At 40.9% G+C, this 26,652-nt stretch overlaps 2 protein-coding genes across 4 annotated transcripts in view; both read right to left on the reverse strand.

Annotated features, from left to right (window-relative positions):
* Positions 1-71: 71 nt before the first annotated feature.
* On the reverse strand, positions 72-4,375 carry tmem267 (transmembrane protein 267). Its single transcript, XM_028418037.1, has 3 exons — positions 4,334-4,375; positions 2,758-3,210; positions 72-1,725 (listed from the first exon to the last, which is right to left on the reverse strand). Exons 2-3 carry the CDS (start codon positions 3,157-3,159, stop codon positions 1,390-1,392), a joined length of 738 nt encoding a protein of 245 aa, XP_028273838.1. The 5' UTR covers positions 3,160-3,210; positions 4,334-4,375; the 3' UTR covers positions 72-1,389.
* Positions 4,376-14,657: 10,282 nt separating this feature from the next.
* The window catches only part of LOC114443683 (ciliary neurotrophic factor receptor subunit alpha-like), a 117,930-nt gene continuing 105,935 nt past the window's right edge, over positions 14,658-26,652 (reverse strand). For 2 of the 3 annotated variants that reach the window (XM_028417929.1, XM_028417931.1), the window contains exons 6-10: positions 23,455-23,523; positions 22,971-23,091; positions 17,305-17,431; positions 17,116-17,176; positions 14,658-15,937 (exon numbers count right to left, since the gene is read on the reverse strand). In XM_028417929.1, the coding sequence (XP_028273730.1) occupies positions 17,158-17,176; positions 17,305-17,431; positions 22,971-23,091; positions 23,455-23,523 (336 nt within the window). In that variant the 3' untranslated portion in view covers positions 14,658-15,937; positions 17,116-17,157. The remainder of the gene's footprint in view (positions 15,938-17,115; positions 17,177-17,304; positions 17,432-22,970; positions 23,092-23,454; positions 23,524-26,652) is intronic. The other variant, XM_028417930.1, reaches the window with a different exon arrangement.

A 26,652-nucleotide genomic window follows, 5' to 3' on the forward strand; every position in this document is an offset into this window, starting at 1 on the left:
AGCAGCCACCTAGTGGACAACAGGAATTACTACAACCCTAATCACTTTAAATCATAGCATCCCTGTTTGGACCGCTGCACCCACCAGCCCCCAGCCCCCGCCCCAACCTTTTATGATGCTGCTTACATTCAAATGACACTTCTACAACCCACTATATCACAACATATTATTATCAACAGTGAATAAATGATACTGTGAAGGAATGTGTGTTTAGTCTACATCTAAAACAGTGTAATGACTTCACGTCGAAATGTTCATGGAGGATAATACTAAGGAATAAACATACTAAAATAAAAATCCTGCCCTCTAATACCGATGTGCCAATTATTTAAATGTTTTTATAGAATCTGTATTTCAATATCCTGCACCTATACATCAGTATAGGCTAAATATGCCACCTGAAGTTGGTTAAGGTGTTTTTGAGTGTATATGAATCATATCTCTTTCTGTAACAAAGTAAAGAACATTCTATCAAACATAAACGTTTGAAACATAAAAAAACAGAAGTAAAAACCAGCATTTCTTCTTCTGCTTTCCCTTATTCTGTCTGTGTTTGGTGTAAAATAGAAAGAGGCCACTTGGGACGCCATACATCTATCACACTGACACTACAAAATCAGTCACAGCTTTGAGTTCCTGTCAAAACAATTATATATAACAGCAGGTAGCCCGAAAAGTAGCTAATCTGAATTACAGCGTATATATACCACAGTAAGAAATCAAAGTATTTCTCCCAGATGTCCTTTATGCTCACAGTAAAAAGAGCTTTTTTGGTGTTTTCACCTACATCTATGAGAGGATGGTGACATTGTAGAAACAGACAGAAACAGCATGTTCCAGAAACATCCTGATGTGTTCTCTAGCTGAAACGGTTGGCACTGAGATCTGTGGTGGAGTCATTGTGGACTTTACAGTAAGGCTACTCCAAGCAGCAACATGATGGGTATTACAGGCATCAACAGCCAAGATTGTTGTGTAGTTGTTAATACAGGACTGTGAGTCCTCAAAAAAACTATACATGTGCACTACATTACACATGCAGGGTTTGTGTACTGCTGGATGAACCGGTGTGGTACAGCCTGCGGTTGAACTTTGGTTGATTCTTCCATGAGTGTTCTTTGCAGGACAGGGTTGAACAGTGGTAGTAAAAGGGATGACTCTGTTATCAGTGGCATTCAGGTCTCAGATCCCTTCTAAGGGCCTGTGTAGATGAACAAGATGAAGGCAGGCAAGCCAGGTTAACATGTTCAGTCAGAGCTCTTAAAGGGTCATTTCCACACAGACTATTAGAGATGAGTCCCTGGGTAAGTAAGAAATCCAGGATTGCCACTCAGACTGGAATAAAAGATTAATTTACAGATGAATGTTTTCTGAAAAAAAAAAACTTGTCTAAACATCTATGGCCACCCCGTGTTTAGTGGAGATCACATCTCTGGTTCCTGTCAGATACATGAGCACTGAGCACAGGTGAGGAAGCGTTGCCGTGGTGCTGATATACAGCCAGTAGGGTAGCGGCGCCGTGTTGCCAAACGGGCACACCCACAGGCCGTGGCGCACAGCATCCCGGACGTGGTGCGTCGCCATGGAAATGAAAAGCATCCACGGCAAGGAGCACCAAGCATCTTTGAGGCGTCCGATCCACATGAGGAAGCGAAGTGAGAGACAGATGACAGGGATGAGAGAGGAGCAGTGAAGAGGAGGGCGCTGAGGCAGTGAGACAGCAGCCTGGAAGGACAACGGGTGAGAGAGAGGCAGGTATGTTTGAATATCCCCACACTACCACAATTCACATTTTAATTCACTGTACTTGACAGAAATGTCGCTTTAAGAGTTAAAATATAGGATTTTTCTCCCTTTCTGACAATGTACTTGTTATTTAAGTGGTTGTTGCCATGAGCCCAAAAGATGCAGGATGTATTCAGGCCAATACCATAATCAATGTTTAATCTGGTATCAATATTTCAGTGTAGTAGAAGGGGTGGTTGGTAAAATGATCTTGAAACAGGGTGGTAAACCTTAAGTCGATACTGATGATAAGCTTTGGACATTTTTACTCGACAACACATGGCAGAAACATGCACACCTGGCCTTACACAGTTAACACTGTAAACACACACACACACAGCGAAGAGGAGGAGACACAGAAGTGACGGCAATGATTCTGTTCATGTTCTGTTCCGTTTCCTGTGTGCTACACTACTTACATGGCAATACACACCAATATCAACTGATCTGAAAACAAATATTCGACAAGATGTTTCCCCTTTAGTCCACCTCAATCTAGTACTGAATGTTACTTTAAAACAACTTATATAAGTTACATAAGAACACAAATACTTGAGAGTTGAGTGGAGTCATTTTTTGGGACGCAATTTTATAATAATATTAGTAGTAGTAGTGATTGCCTTGAGACAGATCATACACTGGGTGTGATTCTAAGTCATCAATATTCATCTTAAAAACTGTTTACAGGACAAAGTAACATTATTCCAGGCATACAGGAACACAACGTGTGGTGACCACTTTCCAAATTCACCTGATGGGAGGCCACACATGTAATAGATTAAATAAAATCTGGTTCTTTGAGGGGCTTTTGAATATCATTACAGAGACACACAAACCAACTCTAATGAACAGCAAACACCAACCCATGCATCAAAAACAGCAATTGAACAGGAAAACTAATTTAAAGTGATATCACTATTTCATAGCAGGTAAATGAGAATATACCAAAGACTGCTCAGGTGTAGTTCTTACCTTGAGTGAGAGAGATCCAGCCATGTAGAAGTGGTCCAGGTCTATGATTGATGCCAGAAGCCCTGCCAGCAGCACTTCATACAAATCACTCTTTTTCCTCAGTCCAATAACAACCGCCCACGACCACAGCCCCACCAATCCGTGCGTGGCATTGTCCAAGGCAGCGCGCAGCCACAGGTGGTGCTGAATGGTAGACATCTGGAGGGTGTGGTCCGCCACGACACAGAACATCCCGAGTCCTGCCGACGCCAGCAGGGAGGCGGAGCTGAACGTCTGCAGGAGGGCCTGAGCTTTTTCAGTCTCTACAGCCAGGCTGAGGGGAACAGGGGCACGGTCTCCCCCAACACCCATCCCCAGCAGCGGAGACGAGGACGAGTCGAGCTTGGAGTAGAAGCCTTGCATGATGGACAGATGGCTGGGGGGGCCACTAAAGGTCAGCAAGATGCAGGCAGACTGGAGAGAAGAGGATGGGGAGACACTGAGAAGGACTTATGGAGGTAAGGGTTGGTTGCAACGTGAAATGAAGTGAGAGGGAGGCATCGGGTTACTGCACGAATTAATTCATCACAGACAATCTTCTGACTGTTGTACACAATGCAACAGAAGACACATTCAAGTGCAGCATTTTTAATTCATGCAATTCTTCATATAAAATGTAAATATTTGAATTAAATTAAAATGTAGCTTCAAATGTAAGTGGTTTATCTGCAAATCATGAAATCTTGCTCAACGAGGTACAGTACCTGACAACTGAAGTACAGAAGTACAAAAAAAAACTTTATTTTACATGATTCAGTATTAACTCCCTACACTTTCATTACCTTCTGCAAATATGTTTAAGGTTGCACCTTCCGTAATAATAATAATAATAATAATAATAATAATAATAATAATAATAACACAGTATAAGACATAAACGCTTGTGATCACGCATTTCCTGTTTTCATACCAGTACCACTGCAAAATGAATAAATAAGCGGGTCTGGCTATTTTTACATTACATTGCAGTCTCTAAGCTGCCGAAAGAATTTGATTATGAACCCTGAGGGAATACTAAAATAGGTCTGTTTCATGCAACCGAGTGGAATGTAGGCCAGCCTCTGTGGCACTGTGTGTTGTTTAAGGTGTTTCTGATGTAACAGCAGCCTCAGTCTGCCTTCAGCAGAAACATCTTCGTGTTTATTAAAATTTTATTAGCTGGTTATTTTCGTCACCTGCTGCCAGCTTCAGGTTCACATCTGTTAGCCGTGCTGACGACAGAAACCGTCACTTTTATCCCTCTGCCATTCGGCGGTTAGACGTTTTAAGAGTGAAAAGCGTGTAAACTAGCCTGATCTCAGCAGGTTACAATGATATTAAACGAAGAATCTACTGCTAGCTAAAGGCTAACAGTGACAGATGCTGCTTTGTGTAGGCGGACAGCGGCTGTCACGATTAGCTTACGAATACTCCGGAGATTACACAACATGACACACTTTGCTTGAAGTAACAAGACCTATTTCGGTTTTACATAAGCCAAATACAATGTTTTTTCAGTCATTTTTGTGCAACTACTAGGAAATATAACGATACTTACCCCATTGCCTGGCAATGGTGTATCCTACCGCCGGGGTGTCCACACTTCTTCTGCAGTTTTTTTTTGTGGTTGTTAGTGCTCAACCGCGCTTTGCTGCCACCCACAGTTCATAGGTGGAACACACAGGCAAAGAAAAGGAAAGGGTTTAAAAGTGATAATTGTGTGATAATTTCACAAAAATTTGATAAAACATTCGGCATGATGCTTACGTCGTGTGTGACATAATTTTTTGATTTAATTATTTGCTTATTTATTACATTATTTTATTTTTTCTGTTTTTATTGTCTATCTGTGTAATTGAGCCATCAGTTATTCTTATATTATTTAAGATGTTTTAGGCCCATGCTGAAACATCTATATATATTTGTAATTAAATCATTCTTATAGCATTATTACTCATTATGTGACAGTTTCTTTATTTATCAGTGGATAAACAGTAAGTTCTATATCTATCTATCTATCTCTTGTTCTATAGTTATTATATAATCTATGCAAGTGATTGGCTTATACTGGAAGTTTTATATACACATTTTGTAGAAGCTAACATTTAGCTTTTGTGATGCACACAGTAATACCTTACTGGTAAATAATACATGATATATGGTTAAATATTTATGTAGCACTGAACATAATCTTATTTTAGCAGACGCCTTACTGCTTTATTACATAATGTGAAAACTACCACCGACTTAAGTTAACTTTGTTGACATCCTTGGTTTTAATTATTTATTGTTATGTGAGCTACTTAAAGATGTAGAAAGAGCCTATAGAGTAGACACCTATCACAGGAATTGAACATAGGATTGAAACAGTAGGCTATTCAATATACAGTGTAATTAATCACTTCAGGTTTCTATATCATTCGGACTTACTCCTCAGAGACTGTTATGATGCCTCTGCAATGCGGTTTAATTAAAATAGTATTTCTGCTGTGCCCCAAATAGACAGAATGATCCCCTTGAACCCTTGCTGGCAGATAATATTGGTTCCCATATTTTAAATTAGGCAAACCTGCTGAGTGCAGAGCTTTTAAATAGGTGTGTCAGTTCAAATGCTGAAAATTTGCCATGCAATAAATTTAAATTTCACCTCTTACATAAAATCCAATTTTAATAATGTCTCCATTAAAGATGTGAGATCCTGTCTGCAAATGACAAATCTAATCCTTTTTAATGGAATGTCTTCAATGTCCCTTGCAACTGTATGCATTAAAGAATTTCAAATTAAATCTTGTGTTTGTTTTTTGTCTCCATTTAATCTCTGCCTGCTCTCTGAAAGACTCACAGACCGTTACATTTTATAATGTACTGATTAATTAATTACTAATTAACACAAGCCATGGATTCTGTTGTTTATCTTGAGCTGCAGAGGCGTACCTTTTTGCATATTAATTTAGAGTATTCTTAATCTTGTCTGAATAAATCTGATTGAAGATATCACCGTCAGTTCTTGCAATATAATCAATAAAATTGGCTAGACAGCTGTTCTGGCAATAATTGGGAGGCAAATTCACAATCACATTTTTCAAAGTGATCAGCATGAATGAATTGTGTGCACTGACAAGTAGTTGGTAGAACAGCTCTGTGATTGGTTAATGTTACAGGTAAACATTATCAAACCCCACTGCCTTAATTATTTCTAGACTTCGATGACAATAACCGTGCAACATTAGGTTGCTAAAAGATGTATGTACCACCTGTTTGAATTATTCAGCACCTTGGAGAGTGGCGCTGAAAGTGTTACTGCAGACCGCACAAAAGGAGTGACATAACCTCTGCTGCCCCCCAGTGGTCAATTGCTTAAACATTCTGGAGATTTTTATTTCTCTGCACACAATAAACTAGGTCATTTTTAATGTTTCCTAAAAGAAAATTGATACAATACATGGGTAATTCCAGCAAACATGGTTAGTGCACGTCTCTTAAATTTCATATTTCCCAGATTGAACAACCACCTTACTTTCATAAACCAATGAGACCAGGATTGGTTGCAGTGTGGTGTCATATGTGTTTAAATCAGAGACCTTCTTCCATCCACTCAGCAGACATATAGATAACACACATTTACCTGTTTGAAGTAGGGGTGCTACAGAACTTAACAATAATATTACTTATGGAAACAATTAGTCGTTATCGTCGAGGATTATTTGATTGGATTAACGTTAGAACCTGTTGGTGACAGAGGAGCTACGGGGACCATCAGCTCAGTGGCAGTTTTGGGCATGGGCAAACCGGGCGGTCGCCCGGGGCGGCATCACACAGGGGTCGGCACGAGCAGTTGGAAACGTAGAGAAGATTGAAGCAAAGCGTCTGGACTTATAGAGTTTTCTTGAAGACGTTTCGCTGCTCATCCAAGCAGCTTCATCAGTTCTAACTGTTTGGTGGGGAAACATGGTTTATATGTGGTTACAGACCTCAGTGGGTGGGTCTGGGTAAAACTTAACAATAGCACTAAATGTTTCCATAATTACCTGTGATGATCTGGCTGACTGGGCCAGGTGTGTCTAACGTAGGTAACACACCACATCACATCCACAACTCTCAGGACTTTGTGAACAAGGTGGAGAAGATCCGAAAGGACCCAGACGACACCATGGTCTCATTTGATGTCACCTCCTTGTTTACTTGCATCCCTACATCAGAAGCCACAGAGATGGTAAGAACGTGCCTCACACAAGACAGCACACTCAAGGAAAGAACCAACCTCACGCCAGACCACATCTGTGACCTGCTGGACCTCTGCCTGACCACCACTTATTTCCAGTACAATGGGAACTTTTACAGACAGAAGCACGGCTGTGCGATGGGATCACCTGTGTCTCCAATTGTGGCCAGCCTCTACATGGATGAAGTGGAGAGAAGAGCCCTGAGTTCCTTTGGGACCACCCCCACCCACTGGTTTAGATATGTGGATGACACCTGGGTCAAAATCAAGACCAACGAAGTAGAACGGTTCACAGAACACATCAAAGCAGTGGACAACAACATCAAGTTCACTTGGGAGGACACCAGGGACAACAATCTGGCCTTCTTGGACTGCACAGTACACATTGAGGAGGACAGGAGCCTCAATGTGGAAGTGTACAGGAAACCCACACACACGGACCAGTACCTGTTGTTTGATTCACACCACCCACTGGAACACAAACTGGGAGTCATCAGGACCCTGCAGCACAGAGCACAAACTGTACCCACCAGCTCAGAGGGGAAGAAGAAGGAGCAACACCACATCAGGAAGGCCCTGCAAACCTGTGGCTACCCAAAGTGGGCACTCATCAAAGCCACAAAAACAAGACCCCCAACAACAAGAAGAAGGACAACACCAGGCGGAGAAAGAACATCTCCATTCCATATGTGTCAGGAGTATCAGAGATCTGCAGGATCTTCAACAACCATGACATACCGGTCCATTTCAAACCGATGACAACACTGAGACAGAGACTGGTTTACGTGAAGGACAAGATTCCCAGGGTTAGGGGTTAGGCGCCCCTGCTGCTGAGATGCTGCCGTTCACAGAAGCTGTGAGAGGAGGGGAGGGGTGCGGAGGACAGCTCACCTCTGGGTCTTCAAACGGACCGACAGGGAGTGAAGGAGGGAGGTCTCACTCTGTCCTGATAGCGTGCGTCACTGCGTGTTTGTGTATAGCAGCGTGAATGATCGAAGGAGTGAGAGGTCTTACTGTTAAGATCATTAAACAACACGGAAGTTTTGGGGCCAAACCGGACAGACAGCAGAGCTGCAGGCAGAGAGACAGAGGACTGTAGCCTGATGCTGGACTGAGAGTCTGATGCTGGACTGAGAGTCTGATGCTGGACTGAGAGTCTGATGCTGAACTGAGAGTCTGATGCTGCGCGCTGTGTTTTTTTATAACGTCCATCCATGATGCTGCTCTGGCTCGTCGTTTAGCGAACGAGTTAAGTCCATAAATAAGTCCGTCCTTCAGTGACAGGCTGATTAATGGTAAACTAAAGTAAGAATACTGCTACTGTCAGCTGGTTTATGAGTTAAATACAGGGTAAAAAGTGGGAATGATTATTTTTCATCCATATTTATCATCCATTCAGCCTCTCTTCACTCTCTGCCCACAGCCTGGACCATCACACAGGTATCAAAATCACTAGTTGCTCAAAGTGTTGCACATTACAACCTTTATGCTGCTAATTAAAATCTGAAAGCACTATCACTGCTAACAAAGAATTATATTGATGTATAAAATGCAGTCCTCTTGTAGTACAGTGAAATATTTTTGTTTTGTCTGAATAAGCAAGGACATGTGTTTGCTCCAGTACAATTGTGGTGCTCTAGTTTACATGCCTTATGTTAGTTTAATTTAAAAAATATAGACAATGGGGAATTTATTTTTCATACCATTTAGCATCATATTATCCATTTTGCAACCTGTCATGTTAGTTTTCTGTAATGTTTGTGCATGTTTGTTCCTCTCTCTCTTCTTCATCCTCTCTGTCCTGTCTCCCTCTTCTTCTCGCTCAGGGGGGTCTTGCCCGGGGAGTAATTCAATGTAGAACCGCCACTGCATCAGCTGACTGCATGCATTGGGGACACGTAAAAGGTATTTATAGCGCTACACTGTTTAATGGCCATTTAAATTGTGTGCAACGATACCCGAGCAATAAATCTACTGTATTAGTGGTGAAGCTGCATGAAACGTTTCATCCAACTGGTTCACTCATGACCAACTTCCATGGTGCTATACTGTGCCATCAAATGCACATGACACCACAGCTTTGATGTGAGAAGCTTTGAATTAAATAACTGAATGAAACCTTTTTGTGATGTCAATTTATGAATTATGAACTCAGTAATATGTCTGTTAATGACAGGGACCAAAGGGAAAGTGGAAATTGGGGAGAGGGTTGTGATGTGAATGTGCTTGTGTTGTGTGCTTATGCTATAGGGACATGTTTTATTTAAAAATAACTTTAGTAATATATTACAAACAAAGGTGCAACAAAGTCCCATGTCCACAAAATGTGAGGAATTTTGAATCAGATGTTAAACCATTTCCTGTATCGGTCACATGGTACAGACGGCTCGCCAGGCTGCAGGCGTCACCACACACATACAACATGGGCCAAGAAAATGCGCTTCACAAAAATCTTCTTGCATTACTTGACACGCGCTTCGAAGCCTCAACACAGAAGGACACAAAGCTAGCATACACTGAAAGCCTGCAGGTGATAGACATTGTGTTTGAATGGCTATGTGTGGTGTCATTGTGGTGAATTATCGGCCACCTGATGATGGAAAAGAGCAACATGGACACGGACAACAGTAGCATTGTGGCATGTGGTCTTAAACTCACTGTACACCTGCAAAGCCACTTATTAGAATCGATGCAATGTTAAAGAGTGACAAATGCTGCAGGACAGATTCAAACTTGTAATGCTGAGAAACATCACACTTGGTTTAAAGCAAAAACGATGTTCAGTGATGAACACAAAGGCTTGGGTTTATTCATGTATTGAAAGCGGTAGTGTTGATTCTTCTAATGCATCACGTGAATGGGTCTCAAATACTAATGTTGAAAGTATAGCGATATAGTGAAAGTTTTTCAATGTAGCACATAATGGTAACATTTAGTGATGGTGAGCTGAAGCTTCATGACTCATTGAAGCTTTTCATCACATTGGTTCACTAAAGGGCAGAGCTTGTTAGAGCTTGTCCAAGAGTTTAAAAACGACTCTGCAACTAGACTCAATGATTGTTTTTTTTTAGACGTTTTACCACTATCCCCGAGTGGCTTCTTCAGTTCTGCTGCTGTGCTGGTGGGGAATCTGTGTTTTTTATGTGCTCAGGACCTCTGTGGGATGAGGTGTTAGTCATGTGACAGCAGCAGAACAGCAGCAGAACTGAAGAAGCCACTTGGGGCAGAGTGGTGAAACGTCTTCAAAACAATCCTTGAGTCCAGTTGCATCGATTTAAAATCTTGGACATGACTATGACCTGGATGAATGAGAGCATCCACAGACCTCTTGAGACTTCATATGTTCGATAAAAATAGTTAAACAGGTCAAGCTATTACAATGAACTAAGTGGTCTGTGTATACTTTTTGGAATTAAATAGATCTACTTTCCATTATATCAGTAAATATGAATATCTATATTAATAGTGTTAATTTTTCTTTCTTTCTTTTTGAAATAACAATGATTGCAAGGAAAAGTAGAAATAATAAAACAGGCGGTGAGGGCAGTGAATGTGCTTGTGTTGACTTTCACATGGCACAGAGGATGCAGGGGTGTGCATCAAAAGGCCAGTGCAGCTTGTGTAAGTTGGGGTAGACACATTTTCCCAGTACACCAGTGGGTCTTCTCAGTCTGCCAATATTGAGTTTCATCATACAGTGGGTAAAGAAACTATTCAGACGCCCTTAAAATTTTCACTCTTGGTTATATTGCAGCCATTTGCTAAATAATTTAAGTTTTTTCCTTTTTTCCTTTTTTTTCCCTCATTAATGTTCACACAGCACCCCATATTGACAGAAAAACACAGAATTGTTGACATGTTTGCAGAAGTGAAATATGACATGGTCCTAAGTATCAGAGCCTTTGCTGTGACTCATATATTGAACTCAGGTGCGTCCATTTCTTCTGATCATCCTTCAGATGGTTCTACACCTTCATCTGAGTCCAGCTGTGTTTGATGATACTGACTGGACTTGATTAGGAAAGACACACATCTGTCTGTATAAGACCTTACAGCTCACAGTGCATGTTAGAGCACATGAGGATCATGAGGTCAAAGGAACTGCCTGAAGAGCTCAGAGACAGAATCGTATTCTATGTGCTCTTTGTGCTGTATCTATGCTTGGCCTGGCCGATGCCCCTCCTAAGGATCCTCTAATCTGAACAAAATATGCAGAATCGTGCTGTTTAGGTAGGGTGCTCACCTTGCCACTGAACCTTGGTTTTAGTTTGGGAAACACTTTGTTGGTAAGACTTGGTTGTTGAAACATTCTCAGAACAAAAGTTTATGTAGGACAGGACAGCTGCAGTGTGTCCCTCTAGTTCTGTCCCCTCAGCAAAGATTCCACATATTTGTCCTCAAAATGTGGCTTCCTCATTCCAAATTTTGACTGTAGTTGGTTTCTCTGAGTGGCTGAGGTGATTTGTAGGCTGGGATCAGAGACGGAGACAGATGATGTCTCTGAGTCCCAGACATGGCAGAGGTCTGTCTTTGCAGGCATGTGTGATCTTACAGTAGACTTGATCCAGAGTTGTTGCCTTCCCTTGTCAGGAAGTTTACATATGTGTTGAGTTTGGGCAGGATTGAGATTGGCATGGTTAAAGTCTCCTGCCACAATCAAAAACGCTGGCTGATGTGGCACATGCTGGCTAACAAACTGATGTAGCTTCTCCATTGCTAGCTTAGCAGGAGGTTTAAAGGGGTTAACTGCACAGAGACCTGCCAACTCCAGAAATTCTCTGATGAATCTGCAGTGGTTGGATGTATCTGGTGGTGATGAGAGGGAGTACAGGTCTGTGGTGGATAACTTTGTCACCTGGAACTAGTGGTGGATCTGAGGAGGACAAAGGCTCCAGTGACCCCTACCAGCATCAAAGGGGTCAGTGTGGAGGTGGTGGAGGAGTACATTACCTGGGAATGTACTTGGACCACAAACTGGACTGGAGTAAGAATGTGGACACTGTTTACAGGAAGGGCCAGAGTCGCCTCTACTTTCTGAGGCAGCTGAGGTCCTTCAACGTCTGCAGGATGATGCTGAGGATGTTCTCTGAGTCTGTGGTGGCCAGTGCCATCATGTATGCTGTTGTCTGCTGGGGCGGCAGTCTGAGGGTGAAGGACATAAACAGACTCAACAGAATCATCAGGAAGGACAGAGGACCTGGACTCTCTGACAGAGGTGTGTCAGAGGAGGATGTTGTCCAAAATAAAGACCATACTGGACTGTCCCTCTCACCCACTCCACACTGTGCTGACCAGCTACAGGAGTTTGTTCAGCAACAGACTCCGACTCTCACGATGCACCACTGAGAGACCACCCCAGGAAGGGAAATGTGTATTACCTGCTGATGATCAATTCATCAAGGTCTGATGATCAGCAGCACCTGCTGCAGCTCACCTAATTAAATTTTGCTGAATAAATAATGTTTGATGTTGTTGTTCATACTACGTCCTACCATGATTAGATGATTCTGAATATGACTGTAAAAGGCTGTTTTTGCATCTTTTTTTATGAACTCAAAACTGGTGTAAAATGTCTCTGTTGCTGGGCTGTTTAATGCTTCTGTAAATAACAACCTCATTAATAAACAGATTTAATTAAGATTAAATTAGCACCTCTCTCATCACTGAGCTGCCTAGTAAATGGAAAAATATGCGGCAGAGCTGTTTTAGCTTGGTGTAAAAAGAGGCGAAAAATGGACAACATATGGCAAGATGACGAATGTGTGTGGAGATATTAACATGAATATTTATAATATTAGGATGATAGACAAGAGCAGTCAGTCAGAGAGAGTCAACAGAGAGGAAAAAATGGAGAGGCAGCAGGTAGAGTGTTTAAAAGTGGTGAGAGCCAGAAGCCATGGGCAGAAGTGAGAGGGAGGCAGAGATCGTGTCATTCATCCAGTTTTCAGTGAAAGGTCAAACTAGTCATTAGAGCAGAGCAAGGCGGTCAGAACTGACAGGCTCTAGATGGCACACACACACATGTGCATACACGCCTCCACACACATCTTCCTATATACCTGAGGTTAATTTGGCTCACTGTGGCTGCAGACAAAGAGAGCATGGCTGAGCATTTCAAGTGTAATTCAAAGTTTTAATGGTTTAAGCACACCACTTTATCACCATAGAAATGCATTATATTTGCAATGCAGAGAAGAAGGATGAAATGTCCTCCATGCCCTCTCTTGTTCATATCATGCTCTCTCATTGTAAATATTAAGTTTTCAATGACACCTCTGTTTATAAAAAAAATTAAATAAAAAAGAAAGGGGGTGGCCAGTATAAGCAAGAAGGAAGTAAGGAGGGAATAATGAATGCAATACTCACCCAAGCAGATACATTATTGTCTACACACACGCACACACACAGAGGACTCCATCTGACAGCTGTTAGATGGTGTATTGATTTGTCCTGGGTCTCCCAAATCGGCCTGCCAGAACTTGTCAGAATAATGAAAGAAAGAGGGCATGTGAGAGGGGAGGGAGACAGGGAGACAGATTCAGGAGAGGCACAGGGAGTGAGAGCTAAAAGGTCAGGAGGGAAATTTTGACCAACAGTCTCTCTTATACTCCTCCTTATGTTGAGTGAGTTGATAATCGGACACTGGTTCAACACAGAATGAGTCATGTTTGTTATTTTCATCTCATAAAGAATAATAGTGTTCATTATCTGACCCCTGGCCTCCTACCCATGGGTGCCAATCCCTGCTGCCAATGTAAAAGGCTGAACCTAGTGCCAGTCTATCATCACTGGGCCACACAGAAACAAAGAATCACTGTCACCAATTAACATAATTAACCTCACACACAAGTCTATGTACCACCCTGTTTGTCTGTTTTATAAAAAATATTGGAAATTAAGGAAAACAAAAAACTAGCTGTCTAGCTTGGTTAAACTCAGAAACATGTAATTATTTACTTGCATGATGAGGATGAGGTTGTTTACTTCATGAAGAGTCACAATTGGCCAAGGGCCCAAAATCCCTGAGCTGTGTGCTGCTCCAAGATGCACTGATGCTGATGCACTAAAAGTACCACCCCCCAAATCATCTGTGAGGTGATATTTTTCACTCACGTGGAATGCTGCTTACATGTTTGGACCTAGGGAGAAAGTGTCTTATTTGATGTGTTAAAAGTACACACTGTTGAGATTTTTCAGAAAATGACCTGCAAAAATAGTATCTGTTGTCAGATGCAATTACATCAGCCTTCCTTGAGAGCGATATAGAGGAAAATATCGAATTCATATTCTGACATAATAAGAGAAAGCTTTGTAAAACCTCAAATGAAACAAAAATGTCGACACAAGTGTGTCACAAATTAATAATTTAGTAAAATTTCTGAATGTCTCCCCTTGAAAATATGAGAAAATGAGTATGAGGCCAGCGTGTCAGAATTCATTGTGAAATGGTCACATTTAATGGTTGAAACCTGTCATTGTATATACATCTATAAAAAAGACCCCAGGTACAGGTTACGACATTCTACTGCTAATACATACATTATTATTATTATTAAATAATAAACTTTTTGTTCAATGTTAAAGTTACATATCATAGTTTACAAAATAGGATCAAGGAGAATTAAGCCATTATGAATGTCTGAAAAAAAAACCAACAAACTAAAACCCTATATGTGTCTTTTATTATTTGTCCATAAAATTGAAAAAGAAAAATACAATAAACACATCAATATTCCTTTGAATAACATAATATTAACTGGTGATATTGGCTATTTGAAATGTAAACTGCGAAAAGACATTTTTTTTAATGCTTGTAAAGGCATCAAAGAATTTGGAAAGCAAACTGTTGTCGTGTTATTGTATTTTACAGCACAGAGCAGAATGAAAAATAAAAATAAACGTAGCTCGTACAGTATGAACGCTTCAATAACAAGCTTTGTCGATACAAAGTCAAAGCAAAAAAAAAACAAAAAAGGGGTGGTCAGAAAATTAATCAGTCTCAAATCCACTTTTATTTTATTTGCCATACAATCCTCTTGGCTGAAAGCACGACATAAAGCTAACTGTCTAAAATTAGCCAGACTACTTCTTAGTGTTAGTCCTCATACTGAAAAGCAGCTCGCTCTGTCAGTTTGATTCAGCCACTGGAGGTGTGCAGATTCCAAAGAGTCTAAATTGACTTTTTTTTTGTGGGTCTACATAAACAGCAGCTGCAGGGTTCCTCTCAGATTTGTATCCACACGCACATACACGCACAACTTTCTTAAGGGGGGGTTGTCAACCCATGATGAAGACAGGCACAGGCTTCGGGAAGCTCAGTGAATTGTTTGGGATCCATTGTTTTTGTTGGTGGTGGAAGTGAAGTCTTTGGCATGATGATTAAACTGTGTGAGGGGCCACTTCGGTAAACCATACATACACACAAACACGCACATGTGTGTTTGTGTGTACTAGCATAAAAAAGTATCAATTAATGAATAAAATAAAAAAAGAACAAAAAAAGTTAACAAAGAGATGTCAGCTGACTGATTTTCTTGTTCTGAAGAGGAGCTTCCCAAACCAAACTGAACAAATCAGTCTGCTGTGGCACATCAGAGCCACCAGGGGGTGACGTAAGACTGTTTTTGTTGATTTTTGCTGCTGCTCCTGTTGCTGCTGCTGCTGCTGTTGTTGTTGTTGATGATGATGCCACTTTTTGTTTCAAAGTTCCTCAGAAGAATTTCCATGTCACCATTAATCAAAAATGCTGAATCGCATTATCATCGTCTGATTCCACGTCTAAGTAATTTTGGTGAGTAACTGTGTGATGGACAGAAATGATCGATGCACTGTATCCTTGAAACATGTGCAAAATAGAAAAAATGCCAGCCTCCTCCTCCTCCTCCTCTTCTTATTCTTTCTCCTATTTCTCCACACCCTTCGGGAATAAGACAATTACATCTGGGAAAAGAGAAACAAGCACAAATAAGGCATCACAATAAAGCAAGTAAAGTCTTGCGTTCATAATACTTAGAGAATACCAAGAGAAAACATCTTAGTTAGAAAAGTCTCAGATGAGTTTTTCCTTAGAGTCACAAGAGAGTCTGGAAGGGTTGTGGTGTAAGAATGAGGCAACAAAGAAGAAAACAGCAATACTTTGTTCAGTCTTTTCTGCATTTTTAAAAAAAAAAATGTAACTTAAATTTGTACTTTTGACTTATGATTATGGTCATACTTGGAAACTGTATGATACACACAACAAATGTTGCATTTGGTCTTATTATTAACTTTTTTTTCAAAAGAGGATGATGAGGATGAGGTTTTCACATCCTATGGCAACAGGATAACATATGACCATATTACCCATATTGGACCAATACATAAGAAAAAGCCCACACTGGGAGCCAGGGAAGTAGGGTCTACCCTTCCTTGTGTCCTACGTTCAAGTCCCCCTGATGACATGGACTGTTTTGTTCTCACTTGCTGTTAGTTAAATGTTAAGCAGGGTGATGGTTTAGGTAAATGTTGTGATTTGTCCTAAAACACACAATATCATAACATTAAACAGGTTATACAAGGAAAATAATTCCCTTCTGCCGTTGCCATTTTCAGCTACCATGGCTACAAGTCCCTCCCCACATGAACGTAGAGGACTAAAATATCAAGCTCATATACATTTAACATATGGCAGGTGATAGGGTGGAGTGTCTGTTACTGTCTGATAATGGATTAACTTCAGCCAATAAGAACTTAGCTGTGATTGATGTGTACAATTAATATACAGCTACATGCATGTGACTTAATCCTTTTGTTTGTTTATTCTTGTAAAAACGTTTATTCATTCACAGGAAGTGATGTTTAACCATGTGGTTAAAACTGGGTGGATGGCAGCCATGTTTAAAAGCGTCAACCCTTATTTAGATGCAGGCTGTCAGGACAAATCCTGATACAGTTACATCCAGACCATGACACATTAATACTATAATGACATCATTTATAGGGTTACACTCTGTAAAAATTAATGAAATGGGACAACTTTGGATTGATTTTTTTTTCTTCAATCCATTTAGAAGGGGTCTGCAAAAGAAAAAGGAAAAAAGGAGGAAAGGAGGAGGGGGTGCGTCATAAAACAAACTCACCCAATTGTTGTTGCTCTTGGTCTATTAAACATGCTCTTGACCTCAACAGACATGCATCGACCTGCCAATATATGAGTGGATGGCTGAGTTCATAATCAATTCCAAAATGAGGGGTTGTAGACTGCTTATAAAGAGGAGTCTATGTGTGTGTGAGAAAGGGAGACAGAAAGTGTGTTTGTGTGTTCTCACCACATGAATAGCAGCAGCATTCCTAACAGCAAAGGGGAGAAGAATGTGAGGACTCTGGCAGCTCTGCCCACTGGAGGTTCAGCCTTCTGTGGTGCGTTAGAGGACGGGATGGGTGAGGTCTTAGTCTCTGCAAAAAACCAAAACAATCAGAAAACACATAATAAGCATATGTATTTCTAATTACCCCCTAAATCCTTGGAAAGTTTGGTTTTGTCTTGGTTAAACAATGTACAATTGTTTTGTTCAAAACGCTGTTCTGATGAATGGCACCTGAAAAATCGCTCATCGTACTGGAAAGAACTGAGCAGGAAGGAAAATACAGTGAAGAGCAAAATCAATTCTAATCTGCAACCGTAATCAATATAGGACTTGTCAAGGCAGTTATGAAGTGAACTGGACAAAAAAATCTCATTCATGCTGAAGCCGCAGGGAGATAAAAGGACAAAGACAGAAAGCAAAGTAGATGGAAGAAATATGGAGAGAAGAAAAACAGGAAGAGGGTGAGAAGTGAAGCCCGACGCAGGGGGTGAGTGGGGGAGGAAGTGCGTTCGACCCATTAAAACCTTAAAACAATTGAAAATCTAAATAATAAAGGTCCACACAGTTACCAAGTTATGATACTCTCCTATATTTTAGTATAATTGCATTCAAGCACATAGGAGTTATAGAGATATATTGCAAAGGAATTATTTGCATGAGTTTGGTTACGCTGCATTTCAAATAGAGATAATACAGTTTGCTGTTGCAACAGCTGCAGGCAGCACAGCAGATATTAACTCGCTCTCGCTGTTTGCCACTCGGTCTTGCATTTTTTTTTTTTGGAGAGAGAATATGATTTCCCTCTCCTTCTAATTAATGACTGTTGTGTAGTTGTGCGTTGGGAGTCTGCTGATATTAGAAAGAAGCAGCCAGGTGTGAAATAGCCAGTGAGAAAAAGAGAGAGAGAGAGAGAGAGAGAGAGGATACCTTGAACGCATTCAGCAGCTCAATGCAATGCTTCCTGCCTGCAGCGAAACATCATGCTTTGGAGTGAGGAAAGGAAATAAAAAATGCCGATGAGAAGAGGAGACGGTTATGTTGCGTGTGCTGATGTAACAAGCTAGTTGAGGACAGGTAAACAGGAGACGAGACAGGGACGTGAGCAAAGAGGATTGATAAACAGCGGAGGGAAAAGTGGTGATGGAGGAGCAGAAAGACTGCATGCACTAAGGGAGGAGAAACTAATGAGATTAACCTGCTGAAAGACTTGAACTGTCTCAGCTGTTTATACAAATAATGTTGATGTCTGAGGCCTGCATAATGTTCTATTCTGGACGTTAGGCTTTAGGTTTTTGCTTGTTGCCTTTGGACAATTTTACTTTATGATCTCATTAGCAGCCTTGTGATAGACTGTTGACCTGTCTAGGGTTGCCCATTGACCCCCTGACCCTGTGGTAAAGCACAGAGCAGGTTAAGAAAATGGATGGATGCATGGATGGGCACCCTGGGGTGAGAACTGAGTCCACATGGAGAAGGCTTACAGAATGATCATGTACCACACGTATGAGTCCACTCCTGTGTGACCCTTTGTGTATAATCGAGTTGGACTCAGGTAAGTGTGCCTCTTATCTCTGATTCAGTTTCTAATGAATATTCATGGAAAGGATCTCAAGGCGCAGCCTCAGGATCGTTGTCTTGATTCATTCAGAATAGGTTCAGAGACAAGCTAAGAGTTTGGAGTGCTCTGTGAGAAGGATAATTACCCAGATTTCTTGTTTGCAGACAAATGGATCCGCATCAGCAGAAGCTTGATCTGACCCAAAGATTGCGAACTCTTAGACTGAAGAGTATAGTGTGGATTGGACAGGAGTACTTGATGCTCTGCTGAGCCAGTTGAGGTAGTTGGATGTGTCTTTGTCACCTTCCCTTGGAGGGAGTTTCCCCCTAGGGAGGAGACCTTATGAACTCAGTGGAGGGATTACATGTCGCATCTGGTGGTGCCACGGAGGGAGAAAACTAGAACGATGATGTCTGCCTCCATGGCAACACAACTTTGGATAAACGGGTAGATGGATAGATATCCCTACCACAGAGCCATATGAGAGTGCTGGATAACCTAAGGGTACCATGATTGATGTTATAGGAACCTCTTTAATCTATTTTATGAGAAATCATGTTTTTAAAAAGTCTCATATCCCTGAGTGTCAGCTATGATTGGACATTTGACATTGAACTAGTAGGCACCTTTTACTTACAGCTCTTCATTGCTAAAGTGTTGGCTCTACAATCAATCAATACACTTTTTTGGATACAGAAAGAAAGCTTTCCACAGCCTTCCTCAGCCCTGGATTTAACATTTAGAAGTGGTGGTTGCTGCTTATTAAGCACTACAGACATCGTGTTCCACTACATGCTGTGAAACAGAAACTAAGCATTTATAAATAGTAGCAGACATCAAAGATATAAGAAGTGATATCTAATGTTTGGTGCTAGACAGTGTCCAGTTTCTGTCTCACCGAGTGGGCGAGGCAGAAACGTATATGTTTGATGTTTCCGACACTGAGGTTGTGCTGCAACTTTTTAAAGCCCCGAGCTGATCTGCTTTTTACTTTTTTGGAATGTGGTCGCCAAGCAATGACCCAATCACTGAGAGAGGGGGGTTCTAAATGTCGTCTGTCTGCACATGTGAAGTCAAGGAAACAGAACAAGTGCAACTGCTTCTCTACATGTCCGTGACCTGATATCGCTGATAGAAAAGGAGGACGAGGACGTGTGGTACGGCCAAGACAAGAGGAAGACGGAGAGAGAGAGAGGGAATGGAGAATGTGCAACTGTGTGCTTGGACTCTGTGCTGTGCAATCAATAAGTCACAGGAAGTCTGATCATTTACTATTCGGCTGAGCAGCCAGAAAATATTGGCCATTGTGGAGATGTTAACAAGCTGGTCAGCTGAAAAAAAGAAAGAAAAAAAAAGGCAGGCCCTGCAGAACTTTCTGTGTTTATCGGCCTAGCCGTAGACAGGCAGTCAGTTATTTTCCTTGTTCCCCTCCTGATGGGGTCCTGCTTCATTCACAATCCAACAACAGGCCGCTGCAGACACAAAGATGACTTGATATCCACATTGCTGCACACATAGGTTTGTGCAAAAATATTTAAGACTGCACAATAATTCAGAAACAGAAAAAAATAAATAAATCACTGAAAATCATTGCAACTTTTAAGCTTGGAAAGCATTACTGTTTGTTTTATCAATGTGTTGTTTTTTGTTCTGTTGCACATTTAAGTGAAAATGCAGGTCGATAAAAATGCAATCAAAATAAAGTCCTGAACAGCCCTTATTCAAAAATAAATAAATAAATAAATAAAAGTGATGGTGCATCCACTAGTGGGAACAACAACCAAACCCTGCAGTCATTTTATTGATATCAACAGAGCGTTTGCAGCTGCACACAGCCACTGGCACAGCTGTAATCAGTCACCCAGCCAAATAACATCTGTAAAAAAAAGGTGCCAAGTGAGAGAGGTGTGAAGTGACAAAAGGTAAGCAAAAGACAGCGTGATCAATACAGAGAATGATGGAAATAGAAAGAGATAGAGAGACTAGAGGTGAGAAGGAAGGAAGGAGAGGGAGAGAGAGAGAGAAGGGGACGAGGAAAGGGAGAGAAGGGAAGCAGAGGAGCGGCAGCTGGATCGAGAAGAGGCATGAGCAGAATCCCAATAACCTGTTCTTTCCCTGAGAACAAGAATAATACACTGTGTACTGAGCAAGTGTTTGTGAAGGTGCACGCTGCATGCTATCAGATGGTAGTACTGTGTGTGTGTGTGTGTGTGATGCTGTGTTTGTGTATGAAGGAGTGTTAGAAGAGGCTGCAGGTTGTTTGCAAGCATGTGTTTGTGTATTCCCAGGTATGCAGGGCACATTCAAGTGTTTGGTGATCATTATGTAGTGCTACTCCTGACCAACAGGAGTCAGTGTTGTACTGTTTCGAATGCAGTTTCTGTGGACAACCAGAGAGTGAGAGAGAGAAACAAACTTTTCCAATTATTTGAACATGCATATTGTATTAAGTAAACAGCCAATTAATATGTGGCACATGTTGACATTTTATCTTATCCCTGTTGTATGTGTGTGTAAACCTGTGTACAACAAACTCTACTTATCAAACGTATGAATTTAGAGCTTATCCTTAGTGATGTATTGTAGTGGTGGTCTAGCTAATTATCAAATTAGTCTATGCTGTATAAAATCCAAAACCGAAACTTGAGCAGATTGTAAACGTATGACCATACAAGCGAAGGTGTGTATGGCAAATTGTAGAGCTCTTTCTTTAAACCTCTGAAGACAGTGATATACATGATATGTATATGTATGGTTATTATCCAATGCAGCAACAAATAGAACGTACCGCCTTTATTCATGTGGTCTATATCAGCAAGAACCAGTTTTAGTTTCGTCCTTCGTCCTTATGCAGCTTTTAATATAAAAGCAAAGGACTGAATATTGGCCCATCACTGGCTGAAGTGCTCTCTTGTTTATAGGCTTTTAAAGTTCAATATAAGGTTAATGTATCCATGGAATATATATGCTCCAGTAAAGAAGTGCAGGTAATAATGCAGACTTGTTGATGTAGACATGTACTTTAGGGTGTGATCAGTGGGAAAAAGTGGTAAATATTGGTAACAAAGCATAATATCATCAGCGATTCAGTTGTTGTAATGCTAATCTGCCTATTAAGTATACAGTCCCTACATTAACATGACATGATGAATGTTGTCCTTGTTCATTATGTGTGCTGCTGTTTCTTATCCGCTCTTCCACTATGGTGTGAGAAATGTATTCCAGCCTGGTATGGATGTCTTGTTGTTCACGGATCATCAGTATTTGACAAGCGAGCCATGATGGCTTGATACTGAGGGGTGCCGACTATAATTTCCAGAGATTGTTCCTGTCCCTGAGAGTAGCTCTTTAAGTCAACACAGGTAATGCATAGACTGAACTTCAGTTAATGATCGTCTTTGATGTATACAAACACTTGTTGTGCTGTAGGAGAGCCAAGTAGGAGTTTAGAGGGAGAGACGTGAGCATTTTTAAAAAGGATGGAACAGTTTTACCCCGAGGCAGCACTCAGGCACTCCGGTTGATGTGTGTCGATTTGTCTCAAGGCTGCTGGATCTTATAGCTTAAACTGTGATAAAAGTTCAAGGCTATCAAATGCTCAAAGTCTACTCAATTTAATCACAAAGAAAGTTATTAACCAAACCTAATTTCATACCCAAATGATTCGGAAAATTTACTGTTTGACAGCCGTGAGCACAGGGAATGATGTTCAAAACATTATAGGAATATTTGATCATCATTGCGATGATTCCTCCAGATGATAAGGTACAAGGCTGAGAAAAACCAAACAGCATTATAGAAATACTTCAGCAAGACTTCTCCACACTCACAGTCCCAAACAGAGTAACCCTTTGTTCACTATGCAATTATCTTTCTCACAAAAAATTAACAATAAGAAAAAATATCTTTACTATGAATAACAGGATAATATTACTACTGTTTCTTTCTATTCTCCTTAGCCTCATCTTTACAGTCCATGCAAGTGGAACCAACAGACGTACTGTATCACTGCATCACTGTGTTAATGAACACATCTTCAGACTTCAGACTAATAAGGCCGTAACCTTACCGGTAGGAAAGTCTACTTCAGTTGTGGAAGTGATTGGCAGAGGATCTTCAATCCAGGGTGTAGCATGCACAGCAACGCTCCAGTCACTCCATGTTCCAATCTCTGTGTCCTTGGCAGCCACCTGTTGATAACATATAAGATACATATCATTATTTTACCTACAGTATCATTTGAAGAGTCAGTAGGTGATACAACAGAGTCGATCTTAAGGTTCCGATTTATCCATTTATTTTTTTAACATCCTTTGTCCTATCCGAGCTGGGTGAGAGGCAGGTACATACACAGTAAACACATGGTAGTCTAATCAATTTAAAACCCCTAATCAACCCAACATTTACTTTTAGAATGGTGTTCCTCGTTTACTCTGGCTAGGGCACATTCTCAGGGTGATCTTGCTTCCGGATTGAACCAGGGACCTTCTTGGTGTGAGGCGACAGTGCTAACCATCAGGTCTTTGCCAGTCTACAATATAAAATCTCATTACCTGGATGATGTATTCCTTCCCAGCATAGGCGTCGGTGATGGTGTGGGAGGTGCTGTCAGAGAGTTCCACCTACACAGAGAGAGCAGTTTGGATCAGCACACATAGGTTACATTCCCTAATTTAGGATGACATACATGTATTCTATTCTCGTTCTATTTATGAATGTGACTGGTACATTATTTAAGCCAGAGTCTTATTTTTGAGTTCTATAGCTCTGTGGAGATGAAATATCCCAACATCATGTATTATAAAAGACTAAAAATGGCACTTATGAGGTCCTAAGTCAACTTTTGGCTGGATGTTCTACTCTTCTACCCATAGTTCTACCCATAAATTATGTGCTCAGTATAGCAAATCCTAGCTTGAGCTTTTAATGTTTTATGGGGAGAAGACTCCATCATACCGCAAAATATACCATTTTTATTCAGTGATCGTTTATTGACAGCACGTCTTTCATTATTATTCTGTGCGTCGGTCGAGGCCGATGCTTCATTCCGGAGGTGTTTTACATTTCACTGCTGCATTAACTGAGCGTTGATGCCCCTGAAGCCTCCACACATACTGGCATTTAAACATGCATGTAAAATACCAGGCATAATTGATGATTATATAGCAGTAAGTGTTGGCATCAGTGCTACATAATTTCATGACACAATATAACGCATGCCAACACTTGAAAGCCTTTTGTGCCACACTTTAATTTGGAGAGTGAAACGGGGAATGAACTAAATGTCTGAGTTACCAGAGAGTGCATAAGTGAATGATTTTGGTGCTCCCCTGTAATTTAGGGTTAGTGCTGTGTGTGTCTGTGTGTGTTTGGCCTGTGTCTGACTGGAAAGGGGATCTTTCTTTCTCTCTCTCCTGAAGTCGAATTAAATGATTTAGTGCCTGTTGCCTTCTGCAGCCTACCACTGAAAACACCTACACACATAACTTGGGGAACTGGACTAGAGCTAGAGGTCATCTGAACTCTATACAGAAGAAAACAGCTCCAGCTTCATTCGCTGGAGCACATCTGAATTAATCTTTATATAAATGTTTATGTCAGCATGAGTGTAAGAAATTTCCAAGATTGATAAATTCTTAAGTCATGTTAAATGGGTGTATAATTCTTCGAGTGCTTTTTGCAAAAAGTTTGGAATCAATAACTTTTGTGGTATTTTTTATCCATGGTATTAAAAACTGAGTGTTTACTGTGGTGCTGATGGCTGCCACCCAGGAATGTGGATTTGAAGCCATCCGTTCAACTGATTATTAGCAGATTACTACCTCATGTCCAAGATAAGAGAGAAGTTATGACTGATGATGTAATCCCTGCTGTGGACCACTTTGCTGGGGGGTCAAAGGAGCTCTTACTCAACCTTATGCCACTCATTTTTGTTGTATCCCCTACACTAGGTCAATTTATCACTCACAAACAAGACATTTATCTTTACATATGGCCTGATGCAGCAAAAGTCCACTTCCATTTGGTTTACACTCAGTTAGCGCAACATGGTTGAGTTTAGGTAGAAAAACATGCTTTAATAATTTTACTTTAAGTGCTTATTTTCAGCTACCATGGTGCTCCCCACACCCAACAACACATATGACATGGTGGTGGCAGTGTTTGTTTGAAAGGACTGGGAAATATCTACCTCATATGTTTACATTTCATAGATTTCTTTCATAGATTTCATTAATTAGTTTATGTCATGTTTTACACATCATGGGTCAGGGAGAAATGACACATGTGGCAGAATATATGTATGTATATGTATATTATATTGGATTACAAAAAATTGACCCGGAGAACTGGGAATCTTCATCAATGTGTTATCTCAACTACATATCAGCTATTGTCCTAATACAACTGTCAGTACAGAATGTGAACTTGTGTCCTTTATGTCCACTTTTTTATTTCTCTTAAGCTGCCCATAGAGCATAGTGCAACAAACACTTTCAGAGGCAAACATGGAGGCGTCAATGTACAGTGTGTAATTATTTATAGTCACATAGAGTTGTGATGTCACCGGTTTAAAGGCAGCCCAGGAGAAATAACTTGAACTTTGAGTGTGAGGCGATTACATTTACCTTGATAACCATCGATGAAAAAAGTGATTAGTGATGAACTCCTATGTTGAAGACTGCTGCTGAGTTTGATTTGATTAAACCTTCCCCACACCCACATGTAATCCACCATCCTTTGCGAAGCTTGGTGGAAATTCCCCTTTAGTTCTCCAGGACACGTAAAGCTGTAGTCAATCTGACAAATAAGCCACTCATACACCCGCTGCATCCACACTCACTCTGCCTTCCTGTAATCACTCTCTCATCACTCACCCGCTCTGCAAAGTTGACCCCTTTTATTTTCAGGGTTACCTTGATGTTAACAGCCCCTCTCTATATGCTATAATTCTTTGTCTCTTGCCCCCTCTCCCCTTCCTGTGTTTGGAAGGAAGCTCAGTCTTTATCTGCCTAACCAAGCGCTACTTTTATAGGCTTAATTTCATTAGCGGAATGTCATCCGAGCATGTGTGTGTGTGTGTGTATTTTTTGCCTTATATTGGTGTGTGGTTTCACTTAAGCGTATGCATTGTGTGTTAACTGAAGTGTGTGCTGCCTTTGAGGCCAGATCCTGCACTGTTTAGATGTAGTCCAACCAGCGTGTCCGACCATTGCCTCTATCAGCATTCCTGACTGACTGTAATGTGTTTGTGTGTATATGCATGTCAAAGTGTATAGTGTGAAACTTCTGGTCATGGACTCACATCTGTTTGATACTGTGCATGCATCTTTATATATTTTCCCTGTGTGTTTGTGTACTTACATATGATATGTGAACACACACCAGTTTAGGAAACTATGCCTACGTTTGTGTTTCTTTGTCCTCACATGTTTACTCTCATGTCTGCTGAATTGTTGTTTGTGTTTGCAAGGCTGAACTGGAACTTGTGCACGTGTGTGAGGAAGTGTGTGCATCAGCACGTGCGTGTGAACTACATATGTGTATGGGTAGGAGAGTATATGGAGTAAACACAGCTTGCAGATAAACATTTCCAGAGAGATGGATGTGTTGCTGTGTTGCCAAGTGGCTAAACAGGGAGCAGTGAGAGCAGCACTTAATATCACGTAGTAGACGGAGGGTGAGGGAGAAATGGGAGGAGATGCATTTTGGAGAGGCTTTTGCTAAAGCTGCCAAAAAACACAGATAATTCA

This window comes from Parambassis ranga, chromosome 12 (assembly GCF_900634625.1).
Source record: "Parambassis ranga chromosome 12, fParRan2.1, whole genome shotgun sequence".
In the NCBI taxonomy this organism is placed as follows: domain Eukaryota; kingdom Metazoa; phylum Chordata; class Actinopteri; family Ambassidae; genus Parambassis; species Parambassis ranga.

Excerpts from the sequence above, each read along its gene's own strand:
- tmem267 (XM_028418037.1), bottom strand. The coding sequence starts at position 3,159 with ATGCAAGGCTTCTACTCCAAGCTCGACTCGTCCTCGTCTCCGCTGCTG. Across the intron at positions 1,726-2,757 it reads CTGGATCTCTCTCACTCAAG|GCTGCTGTCTCACTGCCTCA; the intron begins GTAAGAACTACA and ends TTGTCCTTCCAG.